The sequence below is a fragment of the Radiomyces spectabilis genome, assembly GCF_025331425.1.
Source record: "Radiomyces spectabilis strain NRRL 2753 chromosome Unknown BYT42scaffold_3, whole genome shotgun sequence".
NCBI lineage: Eukaryota > Fungi > Mucoromycota > Mucoromycetes > Mucorales > Radiomycetaceae > Radiomyces > Radiomyces spectabilis.
The window spans coordinates 1,896,092-1,922,393 of record NW_026251928.1 but is presented as its reverse complement, the minus strand read 5'-3'; the positions used below and the strand labels follow the sequence as shown (position 1 = coordinate 1,922,393).

At 44.8% G+C, this 26,302-nt stretch overlaps 10 protein-coding genes across 10 annotated transcripts; 5 read left to right on the top strand and 5 right to left on the bottom strand.

Annotated features, from left to right (window-relative positions):
- Positions 1-228: 228 nt before the first annotated feature.
- BYT42DRAFT_242580 (uncharacterized protein) lies at positions 229-3,063 on the bottom strand. The gene is made up of 4 exons (XM_051562677.1): positions 2,970-3,063; positions 2,640-2,906; positions 2,559-2,581; positions 229-2,498 (listed from the first exon to the last, which is right to left on the bottom strand). Exons 2-4 carry the CDS (start codon positions 2,711-2,713, stop codon positions 646-648), a joined length of 1,950 nt encoding a protein of 649 aa, XP_051426476.1. The 5' UTR covers positions 2,714-2,906; positions 2,970-3,063; the 3' UTR covers positions 229-645.
- Positions 2,814-5,775, bottom strand: BYT42DRAFT_491310 (uncharacterized protein; the record flags this gene model as incomplete). The annotated part of the gene is made up of 19 exons (XM_051564065.1): positions 2,814-2,906; positions 2,970-3,088; positions 3,153-3,201; positions 3,262-3,353; positions 3,410-3,483; positions 3,535-3,603; positions 3,667-3,701; positions 3,779-3,860; positions 3,940-4,003; positions 4,032-4,390; positions 4,451-4,530; positions 4,590-4,726; positions 4,796-4,852; positions 4,920-5,000; positions 5,064-5,200; positions 5,268-5,310; positions 5,378-5,413; positions 5,469-5,527; positions 5,588-5,775. The coding sequence occupies 19 exons, from the start codon at positions 5,773-5,775 to the stop codon at positions 2,814-2,816; spliced, it is 1,854 nt and encodes a 617-aa protein (XP_051426475.1).
- A 1,713-nt stretch (positions 5,776-7,488) lies between these two features.
- BYT42DRAFT_242572 (Sybindin-like protein) lies at positions 7,489-8,357 on the top strand. The gene is made up of 3 exons (XM_051562676.1): positions 7,489-7,639; positions 7,708-7,811; positions 7,871-8,357. The coding sequence occupies exons 1-3, from the start codon at positions 7,518-7,520 to the stop codon at positions 8,053-8,055; spliced, it is 411 nt and encodes a 136-aa protein (XP_051426474.1). The 5' UTR covers positions 7,489-7,517; the 3' UTR covers positions 8,056-8,357.
- A 22-nt stretch (positions 8,358-8,379) lies between these two features.
- On the bottom strand, positions 8,380-8,929 carry BYT42DRAFT_543920 (thioredoxin-like protein; the record flags this gene model as incomplete). The annotated part of the gene is made up of 3 exons (XM_051565727.1): positions 8,380-8,567; positions 8,635-8,741; positions 8,808-8,929. The coding sequence occupies 3 exons, from the start codon at positions 8,927-8,929 to the stop codon at positions 8,380-8,382; spliced, it is 417 nt and encodes a 138-aa protein (XP_051426473.1).
- A 162-nt stretch (positions 8,930-9,091) lies between these two features.
- On the top strand, positions 9,092-12,262 carry BYT42DRAFT_560822 (uncharacterized protein; the record flags this gene model as incomplete). The annotated part of the gene is made up of 7 exons (XM_051567282.1): positions 9,092-9,130; positions 9,192-9,299; positions 9,360-9,486; positions 9,541-10,278; positions 10,349-10,630; positions 10,758-11,033; positions 11,096-12,262. Coding segments are annotated over exons 1-7 (2,225 nt in total), but the record flags the coding sequence as incomplete, so codon positions are not given.
- A 191-nt stretch (positions 12,263-12,453) lies between these two features.
- BYT42DRAFT_560820 (uncharacterized protein) lies at positions 12,454-12,887 on the top strand (the record flags this gene model as incomplete). The annotated part of the gene is made up of 2 exons (XM_051567281.1): positions 12,454-12,646; positions 12,717-12,887. Coding segments are annotated over exons 1-2 (178 nt in total), but the record flags the coding sequence as incomplete, so codon positions are not given.
- On the top strand, positions 12,858-22,192 carry BYT42DRAFT_242275 (uncharacterized protein). The gene is made up of 22 exons (XM_051562675.1): positions 12,858-12,948; positions 12,997-13,638; positions 13,748-14,046; positions 14,145-14,747; positions 14,809-15,126; positions 15,242-16,363; positions 16,427-16,639; positions 16,711-16,776; positions 16,835-17,068; positions 17,146-17,308; positions 17,387-17,654; positions 17,718-18,303; positions 18,370-18,498; positions 18,564-18,864; positions 18,933-19,048; positions 19,113-19,307; positions 19,373-19,592; positions 19,661-19,938; positions 19,999-20,196; positions 20,275-20,737; positions 20,805-21,717; positions 21,793-22,192. Exons 2-22 carry the CDS (start codon positions 13,107-13,109, stop codon positions 22,052-22,054), a joined length of 7,479 nt encoding a protein of 2,492 aa, XP_051426470.1. The 5' UTR covers positions 12,858-12,948; positions 12,997-13,106; the 3' UTR covers positions 22,055-22,192.
- Positions 22,026-25,022, bottom strand: BYT42DRAFT_242234 (uncharacterized protein). Its single transcript, XM_051562674.1, has 3 exons — positions 24,606-25,022; positions 24,295-24,531; positions 22,026-24,216 (listed from the first exon to the last, which is right to left on the bottom strand). The coding sequence occupies exons 1-3, from the start codon at positions 24,673-24,675 to the stop codon at positions 22,331-22,333; spliced, it is 2,193 nt and encodes a 730-aa protein (XP_051426469.1). The 5' UTR covers positions 24,676-25,022; the 3' UTR covers positions 22,026-22,330.
- BYT42DRAFT_560816 (putative pterin-4-alpha-carbinolamine dehydratase) lies at positions 24,969-25,597 on the bottom strand. The gene is made up of 2 exons (XM_051567280.1): positions 25,328-25,597; positions 24,969-25,268 (listed from the first exon to the last, which is right to left on the bottom strand). The coding sequence occupies exons 1-2, from the start codon at positions 25,580-25,582 to the stop codon at positions 25,167-25,169; spliced, it is 357 nt and encodes a 118-aa protein (XP_051426468.1). The 5' UTR covers positions 25,583-25,597; the 3' UTR covers positions 24,969-25,166.
- Positions 25,584-26,294, top strand: BYT42DRAFT_592462 (splicing factor 3B subunit 5/RDS3 complex subunit 10; the record flags this gene model as incomplete). The annotated part of the gene is made up of 5 exons (XM_051570616.1): positions 25,584-25,586; positions 25,824-25,857; positions 25,930-25,975; positions 26,044-26,167; positions 26,247-26,294. The coding sequence occupies 5 exons, from the start codon at positions 25,584-25,586 to the stop codon at positions 26,292-26,294; spliced, it is 255 nt and encodes an 84-aa protein (XP_051426467.1).
- Between the last annotated feature and the right edge of the window lie 8 nt (positions 26,295-26,302).

Sequence of the window (26,302 nt, the reverse complement as noted above, 5' to 3'; positions counted from 1 at the left end):
TTATGTATTCAAATACTCTTTGAGATTTTTGCATCTCAGCAATTCAAAATGATTCCGAGGCCGAGGCAGTGCCCCAGATGCCGTGCGCTTATAAGCCACCGTTCAGTGATTTCATGACTGCGACAAATGAAATGGGCGGGATTGCAAATTCTCGTGTAAATTTTTTTTTTTTCGCACATAAAAAGGGTGGCTGCACGCCGAAATGTTTTTTCTTTATCATAGTGGTATCTGCCTTAGATCCTTTGTCAGGGAATTGGACCTTTGGGTCCCCTTCCCACTGAGCCTTTGTTTAGCTGTTCGTTGATAAAGAATGAGTCATACAGATACTAGAATACATGTACCTCCATTTCGATTCCATGAATTCAACGCCGATACTTTCAGTATCGATACTCAAACGTTGTATTCGGAATGTCATATGGAGACAATTCTTTCCTTTTTTACAATCAAAACAAATATCAAATGAAAAAACATAAACGAGAGTTTAGGTATAGCAGATGGAATTGTGGGCCGCATATTGTGCTTTTTTTTTGGATACAGTATGTGCTGCTATGGTAACGGGTGGAGGGTGGCGGGGGTGAAACCACAGAAAGATGGATATGTACAAATACACATACAAATACAAGCAGGGCAACTTATAAGGGCAACTTATACCAGGTCGTAAAATAAATCATTCAACTTTCCTCGTGGTATACACTCGTCACTTCTGAAATGATCCACGTTGGTGGTATGACTCGCGTGACCGTGATGTTGGTCAGGGGAGATGCTAGGACAGGACACTGGAGCGTCCGACTGGATATACACAGCGTCTTCCAGCAGATATACTTTCCCTACGAGATCAATCACCGAGGGAGGAGCACCGGACGTCGCCGTACAGATGAGTGCACCGATCGGTTTAGACCGCCTCGTCTCACAACAGGTAGGCACCAAAGGCTTGTAGCATAGTTTATCTTCAATTTGCCATTGCACATCCCAGTTGCCGGACCCAGTGGTGGGGTCCAAGTGCCGGATCCCCGCAAATTGTTCAAAACTCCATGAAGCTGGCGAGTGAAGATCAAACACGCGGCAAGTACTTGTTTTAACGGGACGGCCACACCATTTCGCGGTTAAATCCTTGATATACTGAAGAGGAGAATTGGTTTGGGTAATGTCGGAAGCGCATTGAGCATTTATACACAGAGTAGAATCGCAATATATACACAGTATCTTCACAGATTGGTCTTTCTGGATGGTTGTCGGCGGCACGCTGGTGGTTGAAGAGGATGGCGGAAGGGGCATACTTTCGGGAATAGCGAATGATGAAGCAATTAATGCGTCCATTGCCGGATCGTCATACACGTCGTCAGGGAACTCGCTCCGAGGACTCGCGTCTGGAGCTTGCAAGGAAGTCGCCAGCTGCAAATCGGATAGTTCGCATGCTTCGTTCCGTATAGCATCGTCAATCAGGGTATCATTCAACATGTACGTGGTGTCATCCTCCGAATCATGCTGGCTAGATACTATACCAGGTCGACCGGAAGACATTGACTGAGAACTTTGAGACGGTCGGGACGGTGGAGAGTGCCTTGGCTCACTTGTTTGGGAAGACCTATGAACTTGACTCGGCTGAGTAGGATGATGGCATTCATGACATATCGGTGGCTGCGAAACCGTCGAATTGCGCAAATTGAAACTGGCACGAGACTCGATCGAACTTTGCGTTTCTGCCGGGCTTTGGCGTTGGATGGCGGTATAAGGAAGGCAAGATTCTTGAGAGCTGGCCGATGTGTCTTTGGCAGATTGATGCGACTGGACCAACGTCTGAGACCCGGTATTCCGCTGTGACTCAATCTGTCTTTGAGACGCTTCGGATTGTATCATCGCACATTCATTGGTGATCGGGGTAAAGTGACGAGAGAGAACGGCCTGATTGAATTGAGAGACAGCTCCTTGAGACATGATGGGTCCTTGAACAAGGCTTGGGGATGTCGTTTTTCTGAGAGCGTCGGTTGCATCTTCCATCTTCACAGCTACAGAGCCAGGGCTGTGAAATTCGAGACTCTGTCGCGACCCGTCGAAATGGTGGATTTCAGGATCGCCGCGATCATCGATTGGAGAAGAGCCTGCAGCTAGTCCCTGTCCAGCAGCAAGAGTACCTGTGAATCCGTTTTCCATCATCGGTTTCATGTCCGCGTCCATATCTGTGTGCATCTCTGCCGCCATATCAGTGTTTAGATCTGCATCGCTGAGCATTCCATCATGCTCTTCTTTTTTTTCCTCTTCCTCCTCGACGGCGAGCCCTTGATCGATCATGATACGACGACGAACAAACGACTGGAGTTCTTTCATGGCTGAACCAAAATCGCCAGGATTTTGAACGCACAATTCACGCACCCATTTGGATAACCCTCGGCGGTTCCTCAAGCCGGCATACTCGTTATTATGGAATCGCTCCTCCAAAAGTATAATAACGCCCCAGTCGTTCCGGTGTCGTATACATCTTCCAATGGCCTGGTTGATAGCTACGGAAACGATGAGTCACTCTAGCTTCTTTTTTCCGCAATTCCATCTGATACACATACCACGATAAGCCTGAATGTCATACCTAAAAAGAACGATAAGAAATCTCATACAACGTAGAAGGAAATAGACACACAATCTACCATTCACTTCCAGTTAATGGTCGATCTTCCGGAGGTTTCATTGGAAACAAATCTACGTCTTCCTTCCTCCTCATGTCGTTGTACTCTTTTTTCAATTTGATCTGGATATCCTTTCTGCAAACGATAGCAATGATAAATGAATCATCTTTAGCTCAGCTCGCCCGGATCGCTGACTCACATGTTCGGATACGGTATGCCGAGAGCCACGACGGCGCGACAGTTATTGTTGCTAAAATCGATGCCTTCACTTGCTTTTCCTCGATATACCTAACAGATTTGATTCCATATTCAATGCACACTGCTTAAACTCGGTAAACCAATTGTACATACTGCCAGAAATAAAGCTCCGTCTTTGCCACTACCAAACATGCCCTCTTGTGCTTTCTGGATGTGTCCATAAAACTTTTTCAAAGTTTTGTCAAAAGCGTTCCTGGCTCCCTGATGAGGCTCTAAAAGAGAAAAGCATTATAAGCCTTCACTGTGCCGAGATTCAACTCTCGGTTCCGAAATTACCTAACATAACATGCTTTTGCTGATCCAACTGTTGATAGAGACCCGTCGTCTGTCGAGAGTACAACAAGGTCAGAAGAGAGCTTGGCTAAACATACTGCTTTTTATGTACCTTCCACCGCTTCACGAGTGTGTCAATGGCTCTGTATGAGGGAAAGAAGCACAGCACGCCATAGGGGACCGCACGCACCACATTTAACAGAGCTACAGTAGGTTAGATGGTATGCCTTTAGATTGCGAAGGGCCCAAGTCCACCCTACCTTCACCGACATCATCTTGGTAAGCAAAGCTTTCAACATTGTTAAAGGTACCAGATAATATCACTTGTCCGGGGCTATCAATACGTTATGAATTAAGTTCACATAGACCGACCTCTATGCCTTACCCTCTGGGAAGTGTCCGGACCCAGACTTGGGACGAGTCAATGACATGCTTGGCTTCAACTCGTATTGGACTATCATGTATGAGCAACTATGGTAGCAAAAACAAAGCAAACTCACGAGACAAGTGTACTTACAAGTCGGTTTCAAGCTCTCGAGCAAAGGTATCCATCTAAAAAAAAAAAAAAAAAAAAAAAAAAAAAATTGAATGATTCCAATCCAGTTATTCCTGAGGACCAGCACACTTACTGGTGATAAAGTACCACTGGTTAGAATCACGGAATGGACCTTTTCGCTAATGTCACGAAAAATAATACCGGGATTCAGGCACCTTCATGAACAGAGACAAACAAATAAAATAGTTAATTTGATAAGGCGAGAATGCCCACTGTTGTCGTTTTTTGTATTACCAGAATGCGAGTTTATGAACCCATGCGTCTAAAAGCAGAGTAGAGCTATTAGTGTCACCCGTCCCTCAAATGGTCGACAACGGAATATTTACCAGCTTCGTTTTGAGGTTTTGTCGTGCGATTTTTCCTTTTGATAAGCACCATGCGGTAGTCTTTGGCATGAGCATGCTCTTTATCAAAAATATAACCGAGGACCATGAAAAGACCGGACAACAGTCGTAACCCGTAGTCGCTCACACATTCGCGCACAGTGTACTTTTGATTTTGGCTGGAAAACGGTTCATCGTCTTCATATACCATGTCTAGATCCGTGCCTCGACTTTCGTTTTTCTTCCGTATTTCATCTGCGTGGCGTCGAACCGCTTGATGGGCAAACACCAGCGTGGTATGGAAAATACTCTGCGTGATACCCACCGAGCTCAGTTTGGGTACCAGCTGATGACCATCCCATCTAATGAAAAATCCGAATTCACTAGCTTATTCCCTTTCGCGCTGGGCTTGTTCCACTTACAGTGCAACGTCTCGGTCGAATTCTTTGATATTGTGGACGTTTTCCGGACTTTGCATCCAATCAAGCAACGAATCTACCAACTAGAATCATCCATGATGAGCGTTATTCCCAGACGTGTTTCGATGCTCGGTTGACTTACGAAGAGAATTTGGCCGTGGCTATCGGCAGAAAGTTCTCGTTTGGAAATCTGATTTAGTTCAAGCTGCAATATTTTAAGCTCCATTTCATTGATCTCGAACGAGCCAGCAGAACGTGCCGCATCCTCAATGTTATGGGCTAACAACAACGGGGCAAAAACTATACTCAATACTCCGAATTCTGGTTCAAACTTGGACTATTGTTTACCTTCATCAATAATGACAATGTTATTCTCCAGATCGATATCCAATGCACTGCGAATATCTATGTGAATACGTCATTCTTAGTACGGCCTATAATGCTTGAAAACGAGAATCAATTAAAGGCATACTAGGATCGATTATGTAGTTGTAGGGACAGAAAACCAGCTCGGCATGTTCATACAGAGTGCGTGCTGAATAATACGGACATCCTAAACAACCACAAAAGCATCAATTGATTGTTCTACCAATTTTTTGTTTTCTGAAGCGTTTACCTCGAGTCTTTTTTCCCAGCGTAACCAAATCTTCAATATCCCAGATGGGATTCACACCGCGAGATATTTGAAGATCACCTAAAAGCTGAGCCACGCGTCGACCGTAGATACACTCTCGAGCTTCGAGTAGATTAAAGCTATTGCGTAACAGATTATTAAGAACCACTGATCCCAATTCTTACGGTATCACAGAGGTATCATTACCAGTCCTCTGACTTGTTGGATGATTTGGACACTTTTGGATGAACTGGATGGAGACCATATCTGCGTCAGTAAAAATTCAGGTCCATAACGGATCAAGGTAAAAAGCTTACTGCAGAGTTGCTCACGACTTCCAAGCACCGTCATCCCTAAAAGTGGAGATTAGTAAAAAAGGAAAAGGCCGTACATCAGGTTCAAGCGTACGAGGTCTGTAAGTCGTGTTTCCTTTCAATTCACCAACCAGTTGGGCAAGTTGTTTATGGCTAAAGTGAATAATTAGTAGATCTACTCATTGGCCATTTTTGTTTCCACGGTAAGCTTACGTTCGACTGCAGACGAAAATCTTGGGTATTCGATATGAGGTGGATTTGGAAGGATCCTTTGTTTGAAAAGCAGATGCCGCAGTAGGGGATAGCATGTCGTGATCTATGGAAGGTGATAAGCGCCCACTCGGATTCACTTTCTTTTTTCGGATATAGCGTGGTTGCTGGAAATCATCATCATCATCCATCACTGCTTTCCGTTTGCCCGTCGATGTTTCCTTCTCTTCCTTCATTGCCTTTGTTCCCTCCACTTCCGCACATTGGTATTTGAAAGAATCAAGATTGATGGTTTTCTTATAATCTGCTGACGGTTGGTTTGCCGTTCTTTCCTCGGAATCAGTTCGCTGCTGAAACGCATATGCAGGAGAAAAGGTGGGCCTGTTTCCGATGGCGCGGTGGAGATGTTCATTGACCGCATACTGGTATCGCATGGACTCGGTATAGGCTTTCTGCTGCTCGAGAAGCTCGGCTGCCACCCGTTTCTTTTCGTTTTCTCTCCAGGCTAGCAAATGGATCAATAAGCGGTCAATTGATCCGTGGCACGGACATACCTAGAGTTGCACAAAGAAGCGCTAATGATTTTCCGGATCCTGAAAATGTCAAATACAATGAGATGACAGATAAACAAACAAGGTGTATAAAAATCACTCACCTGTAGGGCTTTCTAACAGTGCATTTTCTGACCGCTGTAGAGCACGAACAATCTAAGGTATAACCAGAGGGATTAGCGCAAGTATAAAATCAAGCTCTATTTCGGATCGCAGACATACCCCAAGCATCATGCGTACTTGCGAAGGATCTACGTTTACATGAGTATTTTCAAATCATCACTGAGGGTCCACGAATTTCACATACAAGCTTCAAATGGAAAGTCGATCTCTACGCCGTTCATGGGGTATCGTTTCCTTGACGAAATCAAGGCAGGGTCCACATTGGACGAGGAGGATGAGGTGTCATTGGATGTTTGTGCAAAGTTCAAGAAAGGATGCGCAAGCGTTTTTTCACGCTTCGATTCTTCGTTGCCTGAAGTGAATGTAGACGGCAGCTTTCGGGATCGTGTCATTGCATAAGAAGTCCTGGACTGGGTTCGAAGCCATTTCCGAAGCTTCAAGGCGCAGTTAACATTGACAGCAGTCACCCACTCGCGCGAGCTGGTGTTTTCTTAGCCGTCGCGGACCAGGTTGGCCATATTTTATTGCCAACGTCTACTTGACTGTTTGAGCTTAAAGCTTGAGGCTCCAGTTTACATAAGGAATTTGAATAATCTCAAGCTTTAAAAGAAAGATCAGTTCTGCCCTGCCAGCACTGTATACCCGTTCGTGACGCGTCCGGCACTTTGTGCCTGAAACCGCAGCAAGAACGAGAAGCAACGCCACAGACATTTGTTCGTAGCCTATATTTAGGTTCACACAGAATAGCAAAAACTTACACAGCAATCCTATTAATGAATCTTTTGTTTATTATGGGATGGTGGAAAAATAATCAAATATATCGCTATTTGCCTGAACCAAGTACAGGTTTTTGTTTCGCCAGACAAGAGCTTTTAAACTGGCATCATATGAATGTTTGAACGATACCATCCAGTGTTGATTGAGATGATCAATATTATAAGGTTCTGGGACACGTATGGTATAAAGCAACAGGATGATTATGCTATGCCTATTTTCTTTTTGTGGCGAAATATGCTGGCAAGCAGGCTGTAAGTGTCTTACAGGATAAATACCGTACACCTGCTTGTCATGAAAAAGGAATCCTTTCTCCCAGATTCTGCAGAGGACAGTTACATGGCAAACTAGCGCATCTTGAAATCATGCTAAATAAAAGTAGCAGGTGGGCGCTTCCAATCAGCATATCCTGAGCTGTGACTCAATTAGGAAATTCATGTCTTATTTCGCGGTCTGACCTGGCAATTGTTCACCACGCTTTCTTCATGATCTATTCTTTGTACATTATCAACAAGGCTGGTGGTTTAGTATATCAGAAAGACTTTGCCGACCAATTAGAGAAACTCTCCAGCAATGAATACCTAGTTCTTGCAGGCACATTTCACGGGTAAACCATCTCTCGTTTTGCTGTTGTGTGTGGGCACGACAATGGGTTTTCTCATCACTGTTCTATAGTGTGCACGCCATCACTTCAAAGATTTCTCCTGTCCACAACTCTTCAGGTATTGAAATGTTGGAAGCCGATAAATTTAGACTTTATTGCTTTCAGACACTGACAGGTAAGTACAAGGGGTGAGGAGGTTTTCTGTGCCTGTGTAAATTCACACTGAAAATTTAGGCACCAAGTTTTTACTCATAACTTCACCACAACAACTTAACGTGGACCCTTACATGAAACGTATCTACGACCTTTACAGTGACTTTGTCATGAAGAATCCCTTTCATACCCTCGAAATGCCCATTCGATCCGAACAATTCGACCAGACATTACTCAAATTCATTAAAGGAATCAATGGGTCATAACTCCAATAAAAAAAAGGAATCCCAACCAACCACCGCGAACCTCGACGTTGGTGCTTAGCGTTTGCGCTACAAATAAGAACACCCTCATTTATCCCATGCAAAAAGTTTATCCTGCCTTGAAGAAGATACAGCTGACAACTGCCAACTGAAACAGAGGGTTCATTCGAGTTGAGAAATATTTATATTTTTGGATTGATTGGTTGAAAATGAAAATGAAGAGAAAAGAAAAAGGCCATACAGCGTATTCTACTATGAGACAAGCGAGTTAACATCAGGATACCGAGTGCACGAATTAAAGTGATAATATCCTACCATGTTACAAGTCTAGATAGTATGAGGGTTGGAGTGGAAAGGCGACCAAATACCGCGAACACTTTCGGTGGTGGAGATGACAGGTTTCTTTGCCAAGTTCTTCATCTTTTCCCCGCTAGAATCGCGCAAAAGACTCACTTTCTTTGAGATTTCGTTGGGTTGCATATTTCGAGCGCAAATCACTTTATCGCGACCATTCACTATGGAGCAACGAATGGTAGATTAGTTGACCGTACTAAGCCGAGGCAAGTGGTGAAGAATACATACGATAATAGCCACGAATGACGGGGTGATGTCCGGGTCTGGGTTGAACGACAATTTCGATTTGAGGATGTTCTCGTGCAAAGTTGGCCAGATCCTTTTTAATGTATTGACTGCAAGAGATCCTTTTGGGTTAATACCAACTATTTATAAAACCCCCTTTCGGTTATATTACTTACATCATGCCCTTGTTGCTCGCCCAGTGTTCACAATAGTTGAACACCATTTTGCGACATTGAAGAATAAATGCACCTGTGCCATTGCTTGGCTTGGGCACCAGTTTTTGGGCTAGCGCAGACATTGTTTGTATTCAAAGATGATTTAGGGCCATCCTTGTTTTTCCGCCCTCTTGGACAAACTGTCCAACCTTGTGACGTGTTTGTGACTTGTTTCACCGAAGCTTGGGATTCTCTGCAATTCCTTTTTTTTTTTTTTTTTTTTTTTTTTTTTTTTGGTTGGAACGATCGAAGAATCCCGTCCTAGAATAACTGGATCCCATCATGTAAGAAGAAGCGGAAGAAGACGGCGTCATTGAATGCGAATGACTGATCATGATTTTACAGGTCACGATTGATTGTGAAAAATTTACCCAAAGATCTTACAGAGGAAAAGTTCCGTGAGCATTTCGCCAAGAAAGGCGAAGTAACCGATGCCAAGCTGATGCGTACTCAGTAAGTGTGACATGCATATACTGTTGGCAGAATCTCGGGTAGCTGAGTCTTTTTTTCCAGATATGGCAGTTCGCGTCGCTTTGGCTTTATTGGTTATCGTACTGAAAAGGCCGCTTATGCTGCCATGAAGCATTTCAACGATACTTATATTAACATGTCCAAGATCACAGTGGAAAAGGCCATTCCTGTAAGTGATTTAGACACATTTGGAAAGAGTGAGGTCTTAAACATGGTATTTTAGTATGGATCGGAAGCTTTGCCTCGACCATGGAGTCGATATACGGAAGGATCTTCAGCGAACGAACGCATGACGGGTGCAACGTCCAATAAAGGGGAGCAGTTTGCTGTGGAAGAGACGGACGCTTTTAGGGAACGACAGAACAAGAAGGACGAATTTATCAACTCACTTCGTCCTGAAGACAAGGATTCAAAGTTGAAAGAGTACCTGCAAGTGATGACTTCCCGAACAAAGAGCAAAACCTGGGCCAACGACGATGTGAATGCGAACGAGACGTCTGTCAAGGCGAAAGTAAAGACGGCGGCTGTGGCCAATCGAAAGACCGGTGGTGCTGGTCAATTGTTAACGAAAACCCACGTGACGTTTGAGGATTCAGACGATGAGTTGTATGAAGATTTACCCGCCCAAAAACCAAAAGATACCACCGATAATGATGGGGACTCGGAAGAGGAAGAGGAGGCGGAAGTTGAAGATGAAGAAATGGCAGAAGCTGGTACGGAAGAAGATGAAGAAATCGGAGCGGTGACGGATATGGAGACGAACAATGGATTGGACCAAGAACCGTCCGAGGAAAATGCAGAAAACAAGGATACCCCGATCCCTGAGAAGAAAGAAGAAGTGATTTCGGATCCAAAAATGCTAATTGAGGATACGGGGCGTCTCTTTGTGCGTAATTTATCATATGCTTGCACTGAGAAGGACTTGAAAACACTTTTCTCCAAATATGGACCGTTATCCGAGGTAGGACAAACACTTCAACGGTTGGACTGCAATGTGCAACAATCGACTGATATCAGCCCACTTGTTATAGGTTCACATGCCGATCGCAAAGGATACTAAACGGTCCAAAGGTTACGCCTACATACTGTTTCTCATGCCTGAACATGCGGTGAAAGCATTTGAAGACTTGGATATGAAGACCTTCCAAGGAAGATTATTACACATCATTCCCGCCAAAGAAAAACCGCAACCGCGTGAAGACGAACTTCTCGGTCCCAATGGCACCAAACTGAGTTCTGTCAAGAAGGAAAAAGAGAAGAAGCGAAAAGATTTGGCCGCCAGTGACTTTAATTGGAATTCTCTGTATATGAGTGTAAGTATTTGGCTGATTTTCCCTGTTATAGTTATCGTGTCTCATGCGAAATGGGCTGTGTGTCTGTGTGTGATTGTGGTGTTTTATCTGTATCATGGATCTGATCATCTATTCTGTTTTTGAATAGAGCGATGCCATTGCTGCGTCGATTGCTGACCGTTTGGGAGTGGAAAAGTCCGATGTGCTGAATGCTGATGCCAATAATATGGCCGTACGATTGGCGTTGGCTGAAACCCAGATTGTGACGGAAACAAAAGAATTTTTTGAAAAGAATGGCATTATTCTGGAGAATTTTGGCAAGAAAGAGCGCAGCGATACTGTGATCTTGGTGAAGAACATTCCTTTTGGTACCAGCGAAGATGAACTTCGTCAACTGTTTGGTAAATTCGGTGAATTGGGTCGAGTAAGTATAATGACAGATAAAGTCGTGGGAATTTGTCGTCTTAATGATGTTACTTTTTCCAGGTTCTTATTCCTCCTGCTCGCACCATGGCGGTGGTAGAGTTCCTAGAGCCTACCGAAGGTCGTACCGCTTTCAAGGCATTGGCCTATCGACGATTCAAAGATACATTGATCTACCTCGAGAAAGCGCCCACTGGCGTTTTCCGCGATAAATTTGATCGTGATCTGCTCAAGAAGAAAGAAACAGAAGAAACACCCAAGATCCGTAGCGGTGTGGATCTTATTGACACGGCCAAAGAAGACGAAGATTTGTCGGACGTTTCCACCTTGTTTGTCAAGAATCTCAATTTCGCTAGCACACCCGAAGATTTACGCCGAGTGTTTGCGTCTCTGGAAGGCTATAGATCATCGCGTATCAATGTCAAGCCCGATCCCAAGCACCCAGGCAAGACGTTGAGCATGGGCTTTGGTTTCGTCGAATTCAGTACCAAGGACAATGCCGAAAAGGCACTCAAAGCGATGCAAGGGTACATGTTGGACGGACATGCCTTGGAACTCAAATTCTCTCATCACAAATCAGATACCGGTAAAGCCGGAGCCCAGAAAGCGGAAGGTACCAAATTGGTGGTGCGCAACGTTCCTTTCGAAGCAACCTCCAAAGATCTGCGCGAACTATTCGGTACTTATGGTCAGTTGAAATCGCTTCGATTGCCCAAAAAATTCAATGGCGGTCATCGTGGTTTTGCTTTCCTTGATTTCATGACCAAGCAAGAAGCCAAGAACGTGTTTGACAATATGGCCAGTATCCATTTGTACGGTCGACATTTGGTACTGGAGTGGGCCAAGGAGGAAGATGATATCGAGTCCCTGAGACAAAAGACAGGCAAAAACTACGCCAAGGAGGAAAACTTTGGTGGTCGACTGACCAAGCGCAGCAAGGTGGACTTGGATGATGAGGGCAACGACGACATGTTAGAGTAGTGGAGCTTTTTTTTTTCTTTCCTTTTTCTATAATTTTCATTCTACCCTTTTTACTATTGCATCTGTTTTATTTTAGCATTTCTCTATAGAAGCAAACACCGGCATTTCTTTTTTTGGTTTTCACCTTCAAATCGAGTGATGAACTGCCTTTGAAAATTGTGATGGAACCGGACAGTGGGAATTTGTATGATGATAACTCCGTTTCTCCACGTGTCTTTTGAGGCTACCATGTTTTTCATGGGGGCCGTGGAAGTTTTTTTCCGATGTCGGAAATAACGCGTTTAGCTAGGCCATTAACCGCGGTGGTGCCAGGTTTTTGGATAAGTATCGTCTGTGATTGAATTAAGGTGGTGCAATGGACGCACGGGTCAAAAAAATTGGAAAAAAAATGTTAAAATTGAGAGCACGATCTTCCAAACAAAGAGGGAATTCCTATCATCTACTGATTGTCGTCTATTTGTTCTTCCTGATTTTTATTTTTGTGCTTCCTTTTGTCTGAGCGCTTTTTTTTGCCTTTCTTTATCTGCCTTGCCTTTCTTTGAGAGCCTTTCGGCGCTCACTAGAATTCCTTCTGTCAATATGCGCTCCAATACCAAGTTGATACTGACCCTTATCAACCGTATCGCTCGCCAGGTACCGTGACTCAAACCCGCCACGGTCGCCTCATGTCGAATTGGTCATGGCTGACCATCCTTTTTCGTAGCTTCCTAATCACAGTGGACGATCTTTGGAGAATCTCGAGCAAGATCCTATTGTGCAACAAACGGGTATCTCTCAACTAGACATCAACCAAAAAAAAAATAAGGGTCTTAAAAATAATATACTGATCTAAACAAACCATGCAATTTTTAGTGGCGGCTATTATTGAACTTTCTACTTACAAATTATCGACCATTGCAAATGCTCTCGGGACTGTTCTAGAAGACACAGCCAAAGTACGTACCTGATTATTTTTTCAAGGATCAGTGATTTGACCCACTCAGATATCAATTATCATCGGCAGCCCACTCATCCCAACGGTCCTGGTATCCCCTCTGTGCGCGTGGATACACTGCAATCACAGTTATTTATTTTGCGTCTGTTGGCGGCATGCATGCAGCATCACTGGAAAGTCTATCACGAAAAATCCATCAGTCCTCACTTTCATGAATCGCATCCAATTGATCCCCAATTCTCCACGCTGCCGAACGAGATGTATTCGTTGAACGATGCCATGTCACAAACAAGCGATATAGTCGTGCCTGCTTTGGACGAAGCGCTCGTTTCCTTTGTGTTGGTCTTGATGGTCCAATTGCTTCATCAGAGTCACGCTATCAGCCATGGCGATCAACGTTATGGATTTGCGTCTTCTACTGGCAGCAATGGATCGCTTGAAAGGACTCCTACGATAGCTACGCGTTTTCCCGACCCATATGCCAAAGAATTGGCCACGGAGATCTACAGAACAACGGGTAGAATATTGTACTACGTGAGTGCGAGCAACTGGAACACCTATTATGGCAGAATCAAAGAGGCAGTACAATTTCTTGGTACAACCAATGACATGGGGGATATTACTATACCCGAATTGCGATTGCTCGAATGCAGCTGTCTGACACGTCAACGACTTCACACCGTATTGTCAGGTATGAAAAAATGACACGCCGTCTCCTCCCTTGTTTGATCCACGGCTGTCAATCCCATTCTATGATTTTTTGTCTGCCACAGCTAATAATGATTTTGGTTTCTCCACAGAATTAAGCCCTCATTTTCTGCATATGAAGTTTGGGGCAAAGCTGCAATTTTCACACATGATACGCAAAGCGATCTGGAAATGGATCGAATGTTATCCGAGTGAATTTGCTGAAGTGTGCAATAGCGAAAAACGACTCCTGGGAGGATCAGAACTGTTGTTTGACATGTGTAGCTCCGCCGCAGACAATACAAAAAATAAGACCATTTTGTGGCCATTACAAACTATATTGCTTGTGTTATCACCCGATTTATTATTGCAAGCATTTTTGGACAAACCGTCGGCGCCAAATAATCGCAGGGTAAGCTGCACTGTAGATCCCTTTTTTTATTTTTTATTTTTGGTGATGCCTGATTGGTACCAATGAAATGACAGGCGCTAACATTGGTCATGCCTCAGACCGCCTTTTTAGGAACTTTGAGAACATCGTTACGCAGTTCTAGAGCCCCAGAAATTGCGGCTGTTTGTTATGTCGATCTATGTAAAGCGGCCACTTACGTTCCTCCCACGGAAGATTCAGTGCTACGACATATCGCTGCAGATATTGCTGATGATCTGCGCGACAAGCTTTGGACCGTGATGCGCCCCACACTTGTGGATCCATTGCCGAATTCAGGATACCCCATCGATCAGCCCACACTTTTGACCGATTACCTCGTGGCCATGTTACGACTAAATCCTAGCAACACATTGCAAGCATGTTTATCGATCTGTTATGATCGAAAAGCGGCCATGATGGACAAACAAGCGCTTATTAAAGCGTGTCTTGTACTTGCTCAAGACGATCAGCGTTTGCCGTGGAATCCTTCGTTCAATTCAATGTACGCATCGCTTTCTCCCGGGATCCGTAGCTTATTCGCCGACACGGTGACGCTGGAAATAGGAAACGATGTCAATGGGTTGACATCAACACCAATCAACGGCTCGGAAACCCACGGTCGAGCGGAGTTAATGCACGATATATTGCGCCTGTTCCGAACCAACCCTAATCTGGCCTTGTCGGTAATACATTTTTTCTGGACCCTATACTTGGTATCACACAAACTAACCGAGCATGGAATAGAATCATGAGACTAATTCTGTCGAGGAAAACATCAAATGCATGAAATACATTACTAAGCTTCTTCAGCATGGCGATAAACGGATTAGTTTGGCCGCAGGCGAGTGTCTTGTGAAACTCCATGGTTCATGCTATATTGAGCATTGGGGCACCGCCCAATCCTTGATGACCAATTTCTGGAGAATTTCTTCTTCCGTCGTCTACGCGATTGCGCGACAGATCCTCGAGTACAGCCAAAATGAAGATCGTCTCAAATCCCGACTTCTCTTACTCATCAAAGTCTTTACCGCACGCGGTGACTTTATGAAAAAGGGCCATCAGGTAACCCCTTATTTTACCCTTCCCCCTCCCCGCTTTCTTTTTTTTTCTCTTGTTTTCCATGGCTAGATGCTTTTTTAGAAACCAAGACTAACTGCATTTTTTTTTGTCGAAAAAGAATACTGCAGCGGAAGGCGCCGATGTGAAGGAACGATTACAGGCGTGTGTCGCACTTGAAGTGGCTCTGCTGGTGTCACTGTGTTCGTCCGACGTGGATATTTGTACTGCGTCTTTGCGCTGTATCAATTATCTCTGTGCCGAAACGCGTCTGGCCGATGAAGAAGGCGATCCTCAGCTAAGACAGATCACCCTGATCAGTAACATATCCATCTATGAAGACCTGTCCTCCGACAATCCCATGGTGTTCCTGGGACGAAAAGCACAGCAAAAACGGATCTGGAAACATTTGCGAATGATTGTTCACAGCACACCCGGCAATTTAGCGGCCTGGGAGGAAGCATGGAATCGGTGGAGCGCGCTCACACCGTTACTGTCTCGATCCAATAAAAAAGCCATTGAGGAATGGGTGGAAAAAAATGGCAACAAGGCGACACGTCAACGCAATCGTGCTCCACCACCGATCGCCATTATCGCAAATAAAGCCACCACCGATATCAATGACGAACAATCTATTGCGTGGCACAATTATACCGGTTTTTTGGCAGCCTTGGGCGGTTGCTGTATCGATACTGAAGAAGAAGGCGATACGAAACGGAACAAACGATCGAGTCGCGTGCTGCCGGCCAGCCAGCCTTTACTCATGGTCGACCAATATCTCAGAGAAATGGTGGAACTGCTCACATCGGACAACATCTTTGTTCGTGAATCCGTCAAAGATACCTTGGGTGGCGACTTGTCACCTAGATTATATCCTATTTTATTCAAGCACCTGGAAAACGGCATGATGCATTGCTTCGATTCCGTTGGCGAAGCGCTTCCTACTCCTCAAAACAGTCTTTTCGTTGAACAAGCAGTACTTGTTCTCAAGTTAATATTGATCCGAATGAACGATACCACAGATTGCCTCCTAAATGTGGATTACGGCTCACTGATCCAGCTCTACGCCAACTATCTCAACAAACTTTCCAATGATTATACCTCCTTAAGCATCAAGATACGAATGTGTCGTCTTATCCATGCAGCAATGACCAAACGTGACCAAATTGTCATCTCCAACGAAATCCGACTTCGCAACAAACTATTAGGAATTGTGGCTGAATGGACCAGTGATTTTAAGCTGGTACGTGTACGATTCGTGTGTTTGAACAATAGAGAGCCCTTTTATTCACATAGGTCTCTCTAGAAACCCGGAAAGAACGCTACGGTTCAAGATGAGCAGCTTCACCAAGACCTCGATTTACTGTGCTTGAAGGCCATGGTGGGTCTGTTGTATCAATTACCGCTCCAGCCCCCAGATTCCGTTCGACAAGCCGATATTCAACAAGCCAAGGGTCGATTGTTTTACAAATATTTCAGCTACCTTTCGAATTTGTTAAATCGCTGCCGTATGACAGAGGTAAAACGCCTTTGGAAAGAAATGCCGCAAATAATTAGGATCGACAAATAATGATGGATATGTCTTCACAGAGTGACACAGCAAGCAACTATTCTCTCCCACGAACACCTAGTACGGAAGCATCCATTACGTCAAAGGTAAGCCATCTTCTTTTACCATGGCTACAAGTGACTCATCATCCGAAACCATTTGTAGGAAACTTATCAAGATTGGACATCGATGAAAGAGCTGACTATTCTTGCCATGTCGAACCTTCTCAGCGCCAACGTAGAGACGGGCTTGAAGTATTCCTTTGCCATGGGTTATCACGAAGATCCACAGACCCGCACCGCTTTTATTCAAGTGCTTACCAATATTCTCAACCAAGGCACCGAGTTTGAAACCCTGGCCGAGAATGTCACCTCCGATCGTTATGAAAAGCTAGTCGATGTAGGCATGAATTTCATTTTTTTGACATGTGAAACGGTATGGATTACTTACCTGTTGTTTTCTGTTATGTGCATAAGATGCTGGTGGATTCGGATTTGGAAATTGCCATGTCTTTATGTGATGTGTGTCCTTCGAGCGAGATAGCCGCCATTGCCGAGGTGCTTCTTCTCGCCTTTGAATCACGTAACAAAGCCATGCAGTTGCTCAAAGCGCTGATTGAACGTGAAGTGAGCTCCACCGGTAAGTAATTTTCTTTTTAATTTTTTGCTGGCTTGGCGTACTGACTATCCCAATGCATCCTAAAAATGGTTACATTAGAATACGAACCTACCTTGTTTCGAAGTACCACCATTGCAACGCGCGTGCTGTCCATTTTCGCCAAGACCACTTGTAATAGCTATATCCGTACGACCTTGCTTCCTGCTATGGAGAAAATCAACCAACTGGACGACGAAATGTTAACGTGGCAACTGGATCCACAAAAACTGACTTACGAAGATGATGTACTGCGGAATAAGGATAACGTGATTCGCGCCACGGAGATTCTCCTCGATGCCATTTGCTCGTCGGCATCGGAAGCACCAAGGTGAGCATCGCCCTCTGTGACACCTAATAATCCTAAGCTGACGCATGGTTGTTTATTAAAAAGAGAGTTCCGTGAAGAGTTGTCCCTGATTTCCGATGCTGTCTCGATTCGATATCCGGAAGCCAAGTACATTGCCGTGGGCAGTTTTGTGTTCTTGCGGCTCTTCAGCCCTGCCATTCTGACGCCGGAAAACATTGGATTCCCGAAAAAAGCCTTACCGCGAAGCAACGATGTGCGTCGACTTTTACTACAAGCCACGCGTGTCATGCAGAATCTCGCCAACAATGTGTTGTTTGGTGCAAAGGAGACCCATATGATCATCCTCAACGATTTCCTTACCGAGAATCTGTACAAAATCACTAACTTCCTGCGAGAAATATCCACCTGTCCACCGGCGGGCCAGGGACAGATCACCAAAGCCACGGTAGAAATGGATCAAAATGCCTACGTGCGTCTACACTGTTTTCTGGCCGAAAATTTGGAACGAATGTCTCGCGATCTCAGCACGCGCAAACTGAAAAGCTCGAGAGATACTCAATCGTTGTTGGAATGGAAGAAAACGCTTGATCGTCTGTCGAATCTCCTGGGACAGCTTGGAAGACCGTCCGATATTCCCCTGACTGATCTCTCCTCATCACGTCACACCGCGGTTAGTCACGGCAATCAAAATTATCGAGAGTTTATGCATCGCAACAGCCATCGAGACCTGTCGCAGATTAGGGCCCAGAATATCTTTTTTGAAGGCGGCGTCTCACGCGGCGGAAGACCGGTGTTTTATCTAATCTCGCGCCACATTCACGCAGACAGTATGGATTTTGAATTGTTGGTCTACTATATGATCCGCGTAAGTCGTCACCGATGCTGCCTTGCACACAGTACAAAGAAAACTAAAATGTTATTTCTGGCTAGGTTATGGAGCCGTCTTTGGACAGTCCGTTTGAGCTGCTGTTCGATTTGACATTGTTCACCACCGACTGCGCCATTCCAGCTCACTGGTTTACCTTGTTTTTCCAGCTGATTCTCAGTGAAATGAACGATCATCTGACCCATCTTCACCTCTTCAACTCCAATTCGTACCTTCTTCGCTTCTTTGGTGCATTGCCGCAGGCCATTGCCAACAAATTTGTGAAACGCACCTTATTCTCGGGATCGTTGCAAGAACTGTACGAGCGGATTGCTCCTTCCGAAGTGTCCTTGCCAAAGTCTACATGTAAGAATGATAAGAAAGATGAAAACTAGTTGACGCGTTCACGGTATTTATTCGCTGCTTCGATACAGTTGATATTGAGCGAGAACAGAGCATTGTTTTTTCACCGGTGATGAAGCGTGTTCAGCTGAAATCGTCTGTTCCGGTCGTCGTAAAAATCGGCAATGAACATGTGCAAGTGATTACTGTAAGTTATGGATCCATCGCCTTAGTGTTTTTATTCAAAGGATGCTCACTCTTATACCATTCAGGTGCGAAAACAAGAGCTTAGCTACAACTTTAGTGCCGTCATGAAGGATATCTATCGGATTGAAGACATCGAAGATATTATTTCCATGTCATCTCCGAAGCATGATAATGGTGCCGGAGGCGAGTTGATGATTCGTTGTGAACATGGTAAAGCATCGGTTATTCTCAGTAGCTCCAAACGAGACGCCATGGTGAACGTAAGTGAACTGGATTATAATAGCATTAAAGATAACCGGCGGCCTAACAGACAAGTCATATTCAGCTACTTCGATACAATAAGCAGCGTTGCGATTCTCTGAAACCCAATGCGATTCATGAGCAATCCATCCGTCCTGGCGATGTGCCCGGTCGACTGCTCAATATGGCCCTTTTGAATATCAGTAGCCGAGATCCTAGTTTGCGACTGGCCGCTTATAATTTGCTTTACTCTTTAAGCTTGGCCTTTCATTTCGATGTAGAGGGCCAGTTACTGACGGTGAAAGGTACATAGAATGGATGGTAAAAACTAAACCGTTCAAATGACGGGATACTAAACACTTCTCTTCTTCAGATTTATGTATACCATTCAACAGCATGGATTTCGTCGTCGGCATCAGCGAGAGTCTAGCCGCCACGGAAATCCCCTTGACGCTTGAATTCCTCCATGAGTGCTTGATTGGCATTTCCAAATCCAGCGAGTCGATGCAATTGCTATGTTTGCATTATATGGCACCCTGGCTGCGTAATCTTGGCATCTTTACCCAGACCCCTTATGAGCGGAATAAGCATATGGCCAAAATCAAAGAAATGCTGCGAATGTTCATGGACCTGACAGTCAACCATCCAAAGGTAAGAATTCATGACCATGTTGCTTTGTAATGATCGAAGAGATTGACAAGATGTGGTTAGATGTATCGAAATATTCAGGAGAAAATCTGGAAAAAGCTGGGTCGCATTGAAACAATGACCGATCTGCTTTTAGACGCTCTCATCGATTACTCCATCGAATCCGGTATTGGCACGGCTCATGCGGAAGTCATGGCGGACACCGTGGTCACTATATCCGGTGTTTACGTTCGTGGCAAACTAATCAATCGCATGCGCAAAGTAAGTTGTGTAAAAAACGACTTCTCTTCACTTCACTTCGAAACGAACTTACCATTAATTTAATCAATGGTTACGTAGGTTCTGCGACAGACATCGATATCTCCATGCATCAATATGAGCGACCACTCCACGTGGCCCCAGATTGCAATCTTGCTAAGATTCTTACTCATGGTCTCGTTCAACAACATTGGCTCGATCAAACTCTATCTGCCGGAATTATTTCATATTATTATTCTGCTCATTTCCACTGGTCCAACCTTTACGCGTTCTTCGGTGCATGAATTGACTGTAAATGTCATTCACACGCTGTGCACGCAGATGCCTCTGTCGCAGGACAACATGAAGAAATTGCAGTTGGTCTTGCACGAACTCTGTGGTAGCAAATGCAGGATTGCGTTTGGTCTCACCAAGCATCATGCCAGTGCGTTCACGATCAACAACGAAACATTGGCTGACAGTGCCAACTCGGTGAATCTAAATTCCATTCAGTACGTGACTTCCCTGCTCCTTGAAGCCATGGAGTATGGCGCATCCACACGAGGTAGGCTAGAAACAAGCACAAAAACGTCACAACAGCCATCAATAATAGCTGAACGACAAAATGATAGACATCGCCAACACTTGGAAAGCGCGGTGGATGGGGTTGGTAGCCAGCACGGCATTTCATTTTAACCCTGCGGTTCAGCCACGAACATTTGTCGTCTTGGGTTGCTTGGCTCGCGAAGAGACCGATGATGACTTGGTGTATCAAATCCTGACGGCTTTGCGAGGAGCTTTGGCCGTATTTGACGAAAATGACGCCACGCTCATCAACAGTATCATGATGTGTCTAAGCAATGTCATCAACAGCCTTCCCATGGATTCCATGTACCTGAAATCGTTATTCTGGCTCGCCATTGGGCTTGTGCAAATGGACCATGCAGCGATCTTTGCCGATGCGGTAAAATTTTTGCAAGCGGTTCTGCGAGCCCTGGATTCCCGTAAAATGTTTATTCACGCCTCAGTGGTGGATGTGTTGATGTCGACGCGTGTTCCTTTTGCTGACATTGCTTTGGAACTCGACGCGGCGTGCGGCGTGAGTTTTGAGAGCCACTTTTCATTTGCAGTGGCTGGTATCCTTTTGAAGGGGCTGAATACGTGCGAACCTCGAGACATTGTATTGCAGTGTCTTACGACTTTTCTGGAAATCGATTTGCAACGCACAAGCACTCCGGGACTGGTGGATGCGCAAACGCTAGGCTATGTAGCCGGTTTACTACCTGCCGCGGCGAAAGAAGGCAATTTACGGAAATTGCTTCGACTGGCCGGGTTATCAGACATTGATCTGGATCAAATGGAATTCAGCATCCCCTATGTTCCGCTGTTTGACGTATTCTACATCCCCGACAACATCACAGCCCTTTTACTGGTGTCACTGCTCGTCATGATGCTCGGTTCCATGGACAGTGAAGCGGAACGCGTCTTTTTATACAGCTTTTTGGCCGAAGCCGCTTCCTCCATTCCAGAGGTTTTCTCATTGGTGTAAGTTGAAGAAGAAGAAAAGTTTGGTGATAACTGTCGGTGACACTCATTCTTTTTTTTTCTTCTTTTGTCTAGGTATGAACCATTACTTTCGAAAGTGAATCAAGTCGTCAGTAGCAGTCAGAACGGTATTGTCATTGAAGCGGTGAAAAATATCATGATGATCGCATGCTACGAACCGGCATTTGATTTGCGACAGAGCCGCCATGGTCAAGCCGCGTACCTGGAAGAACTCGGGTTCGCTTCCTTTAGCGATCCTTCTTTTGGCATGTCCAATTCCTCCAAGAGCAGCAATGCACCATTAGTTATTAAATTACTAGAACGTATTCTTGAATAGACTAGAATCATTATAATAGTTTCTTATCTCATGCCATTATTCTCATTTTTTCATTTCTACTAGCATAGATTACTCATCATTTTTTTTTCATGCCTGTGATATCCGACGAATTTCACAGAATAAAATCATATCATGCCTTTGATGGATAGGTGGCAGAATTATTTGGTAAAACCAACAAAAAATAGATCGGTTCTTCCACGAGCAAAGCGAAAGATACTGTAAAAGATGGAAAATCAAAAGACAGAACGTGTGTTTAAGTAGATGGTATGTATCAGGTTATGGGGCAGGATTATTTCCTCTTGGCATCCTCTGCTGAGAATTTAAACGGCCCGCAGTAGGATTGGGATTGGAGTGTTGAGGTTGCGATTCACAGGAAATAGGTTTATCGGAAATAGCAAGGCTGGGGTCCCATTGATCGTCTTCTGTATCACTGACAATGGTAGAAGAAGCTTCACACAGCCGTCGATCCTCAGCCTCCTTTAACCGTCGTTGTCGCTCCCGTAATCGTTTGTAATAGCCATTTTTCTGTCGAGCTTTCATCAAGCCATTGCAAAAGATGTCATATTGGCAGAACAAGCAGATCCAGTCTTCAGGAAGCGCACTTCGTATCATGGATAGATCGGATGCCCAGAGATCCGTTGACAGCAACGATGGTGCTTCCTGTTCCTTTTTTCGCTGCCCCTTTTTACTCTTCTTTTTACTCGTGGATGAAGCGCTCATCTGAGATCCAGAAGCAGAGACGGACGTCTTGATATGTTGAGGATCCAATTCTTTTTCGCCTTGTTTGATACCTGGTTTGCCCTTTTTTCGTCTGGACGACTTTTTCTTCTTTGCACCTGTTTCCGTGGATCGAACCGCTTTCGATATTTCTGGTGATTGTGCAGGTGCATCAGCTATGATGGGGGAAGATGGCGCCTTGCTCTCGTTTCTCGTTGCATTGTGACCAAATTCGGTCGCCGTCGAACCACATGCATCATTCAAAGCGGACAACTGGTCCCAATTGGGTTGGATGGCAGGATCTAACGAAAACTCAAAATTGTGGTCCGGAAACGTCGCCTGAAGATTGGTTCTGAAACTGGTCCCCGGTCGATCATTTTCTGTCACTCTACACCATCGTTCGCGCTGCCGAGGCGTCGCAATCGGTAGTTCCTCTCGGTTTCTTTCATAGACTCGAGAGCATTTCAACTTTTTTGCGCTTTCCCTCGATCCCGCCTCATTTGGATGCGCAGATGAAAATGGATGCGATGCATCATGATCCATTGAAAATAATGATACTGATGGCTGCGATTCGTTGGAAGAAGGAATGTGAGCCTCACTGTCCTGCATCCAGGGTCCGTCATCAGCCGCCGTAGGATTGTCAGTCTGCGAAGCGGTTGCGGCAGGAAAATCCCACACCGAAAGATTAGAGTCAGTATTATCGGTTGGCGAGTTTTCTGAAGATACTTGATTGTCCAGGAATTCTTTAGATGATGTATCTGCGCTTTCGTCGGAACCTGCTGCTGCTTTCATGCCGGCGGTGGCGGTCTTTCGTTTCGAACGTTTCGTCGGAAGAGGCAGGATTTTGCGGTATTGCAATTGGATATATTTCGAATCGGGGAATACGCGTATAGGCAAATTGGGATCGTTGAAAGGTGGCGTTGCATCTTGGTCCACTCGGGAAGACGGCAAAGTGGTAGAGGCCAACGTTGAAGTGTCATTTGCGGAAGTGTGGTATACGTGGTTCCCCTCACTCGATGACGCCAGCTTGGCTGGAGGAGGAGGCATGCCCGCTACGGATGGCTGTTTGATACCGAGTGGAGCGGCATTTCTTATACCGTTAAAAAACTCTACAGAGGTTGGTGGAGGAAAAGAGAATTGAGAACGATGAAAAGCGATGAGTTGGCTGGTGGGCGTGTCTGTGGGCACAGGATGAGACTCCTTTGCCGATGCCGCCAGAGCCACTGGACTATCCGACGATGAGAGTGAGGTCGAAGCGGATGACAAGCTGGTGTCGTTGAATGTAAAGTTGAAAAGACTTGATAGCTGTTTTTCGTTATTTGAATCGACACGAGTCTCTCGTGGTTGCTCAGACACTTTGTGTGTCTTCATCAAGGAAATCAGTCCCTCCAAATCGGCACTGCCCGATGCTTGGCTATTCGACTCGGCAGAACTCAGACAGGGCGCTATGGAACAAAAAAACAATGTGTAAACATAGCTGGTGTAAATTGGGAAACACAGTTGAACTAAAAACGACATAATACCGGGATGTAAGGGTGCATGAGAGACGGAGATGGGCATGCTGGAAGGTGATGGACTGGTGCCGTGAGTGGTATTGGTTGGTGGAACAGTGCTGGCGCTGAAACCGAGGCTGGCGGGACGAATGAGGTTCAAAGGATGAGGAAAGGAATGCTCCTTGTTGTTATTGTTGTTGTTAAAATTGACGAGATGGCAGCCATTCCAGGGACGTTTGGAATGGGTATTTGTACTCATGCCTTGACCTCCAGGAAGGATTGCACGGGTAAGCCAGCCATCACATACATAGGAAGCACCTGACACACACACAAACACATACCAGAGACATCGTTATTATTGGGAAATACGGTTGGGTGGTCTTTATCTCTTGGTTTGATAAACGGGGCCATAATTTGTTACAACGGACACAGTGCTGACTCACTTGCATTCATTCTGTAAGCGGAAAAGGGGACTGCTCGGAACAATCACACCAAAAATGGTCATCCATCCTTTTCTCTCGCTTGCCTTTTCCAGTGCCTCAGTGTGAATCCGGGGAAAAACCCCTTTGGCCCGCCTCACACCTTTGTTTTTGCCTCTGGTGTACCGTTGCTGTCATACTTGATCAAACCTCATTGAACTACTATTTTATCGCCGTACGCCATAGTAAAACATGAACCATCATTATATGAATATCGCGTGCTCTTCCCTCTGATTCACTGCAAAATCCAAATACTTTGAACTTCCTCCGCGGGCGTCCCACTCCCCTCCCCTGGTCCGCTTTGATATCGTAATTGATGTGAAGGTTACGCTTTATTCACATGCACAAGGAATCGCCTTAGCACGCACCACAGTAGGTTTTTGTTATGTATAGAAGGATATTAGCTCAGCAGAAGTACGTTATTTACTTTGCCACACCGTCGCAAAACGTGGCCAATTCGACGTCCTTGGCTGAAAGTCCCTGACAGTCATGAGTCGACAACGTTACTTCCACTCGGTTATATACCTATCCAACATTAATGCCCTGATTGACATAGCCATATGATCATGTATATCCCAACTTACATTGAACCATTCCGGATGATGATCCATTTTGTCTGCTTTTAAGGCGACTCGGGACATGAAACCAAAGGCTTCATTGAAATCCTGGAACTGATACTTTTTGATGATAGCGTCGCGGTTGGTGACCATGGACCAGCCGGATGACAGCAAAGGCGCGAGGGATTCTTTTCTCTGTTCTTTGGTAAGGGTAGACATGAACAGTTTTCGGAAACAAGGATGAGGTTGGACACGAAGAGACAAAGAGAGAAATGGAGGCATGATGGCAGGGTTTTTATAAGGTTAAAGTTTCGCAATTGAAGGTGTGGGAAATTCTGTTCTCAAAATCCAATCACCGACATTTCGTAGTGACGTGGTTTTTCCGATTCAACTTTCTGGTTGAACAAGTTGATTTTGGAAAGTCATCCTCTACTCAACTTTACTCGTTAGATCATGGTATGACATTCAACCATCACAAACCATCAGCTATTATCAACGACTGACAATCTTGTGCTATTATTAGGATCGATTCAACATTAACAGTCAAATTGAACATTGTAAGCCTTGTCGTCCAAATGCCATACAATCTAGTCTTTCCGTTTCTTAACCCAATTATATCATTCGTTTAGTGCAATCCAAATATGTTGGTACTGGTCATGCCGATACCATCAAACAGTAAGTTTCGAGCGAAATATGATTATTTTATTTAACAATGAACTGACGGTGTTAACTGCAAATTCTAGTGAATGGATGACGAATCAACAAAGGGACAGCTACGCTTCTTACATTGGTCACAACTCTTTAATTTCATACTTTTCCGTGGCTGAAAACGAATGCAAAGCAAGAGTCAAACACAATATCTTGGAGGTACAGTATTATTTTAGTTGATCATTGTTGTTGTGTTGGGTTGATTCAACGTTTTCTCATTGATGAATCATGGTTATAGAAAATGTTGCAACCTTGCGGACCGCCACCTGTACGCGACGAACAATAGCTTTCCGA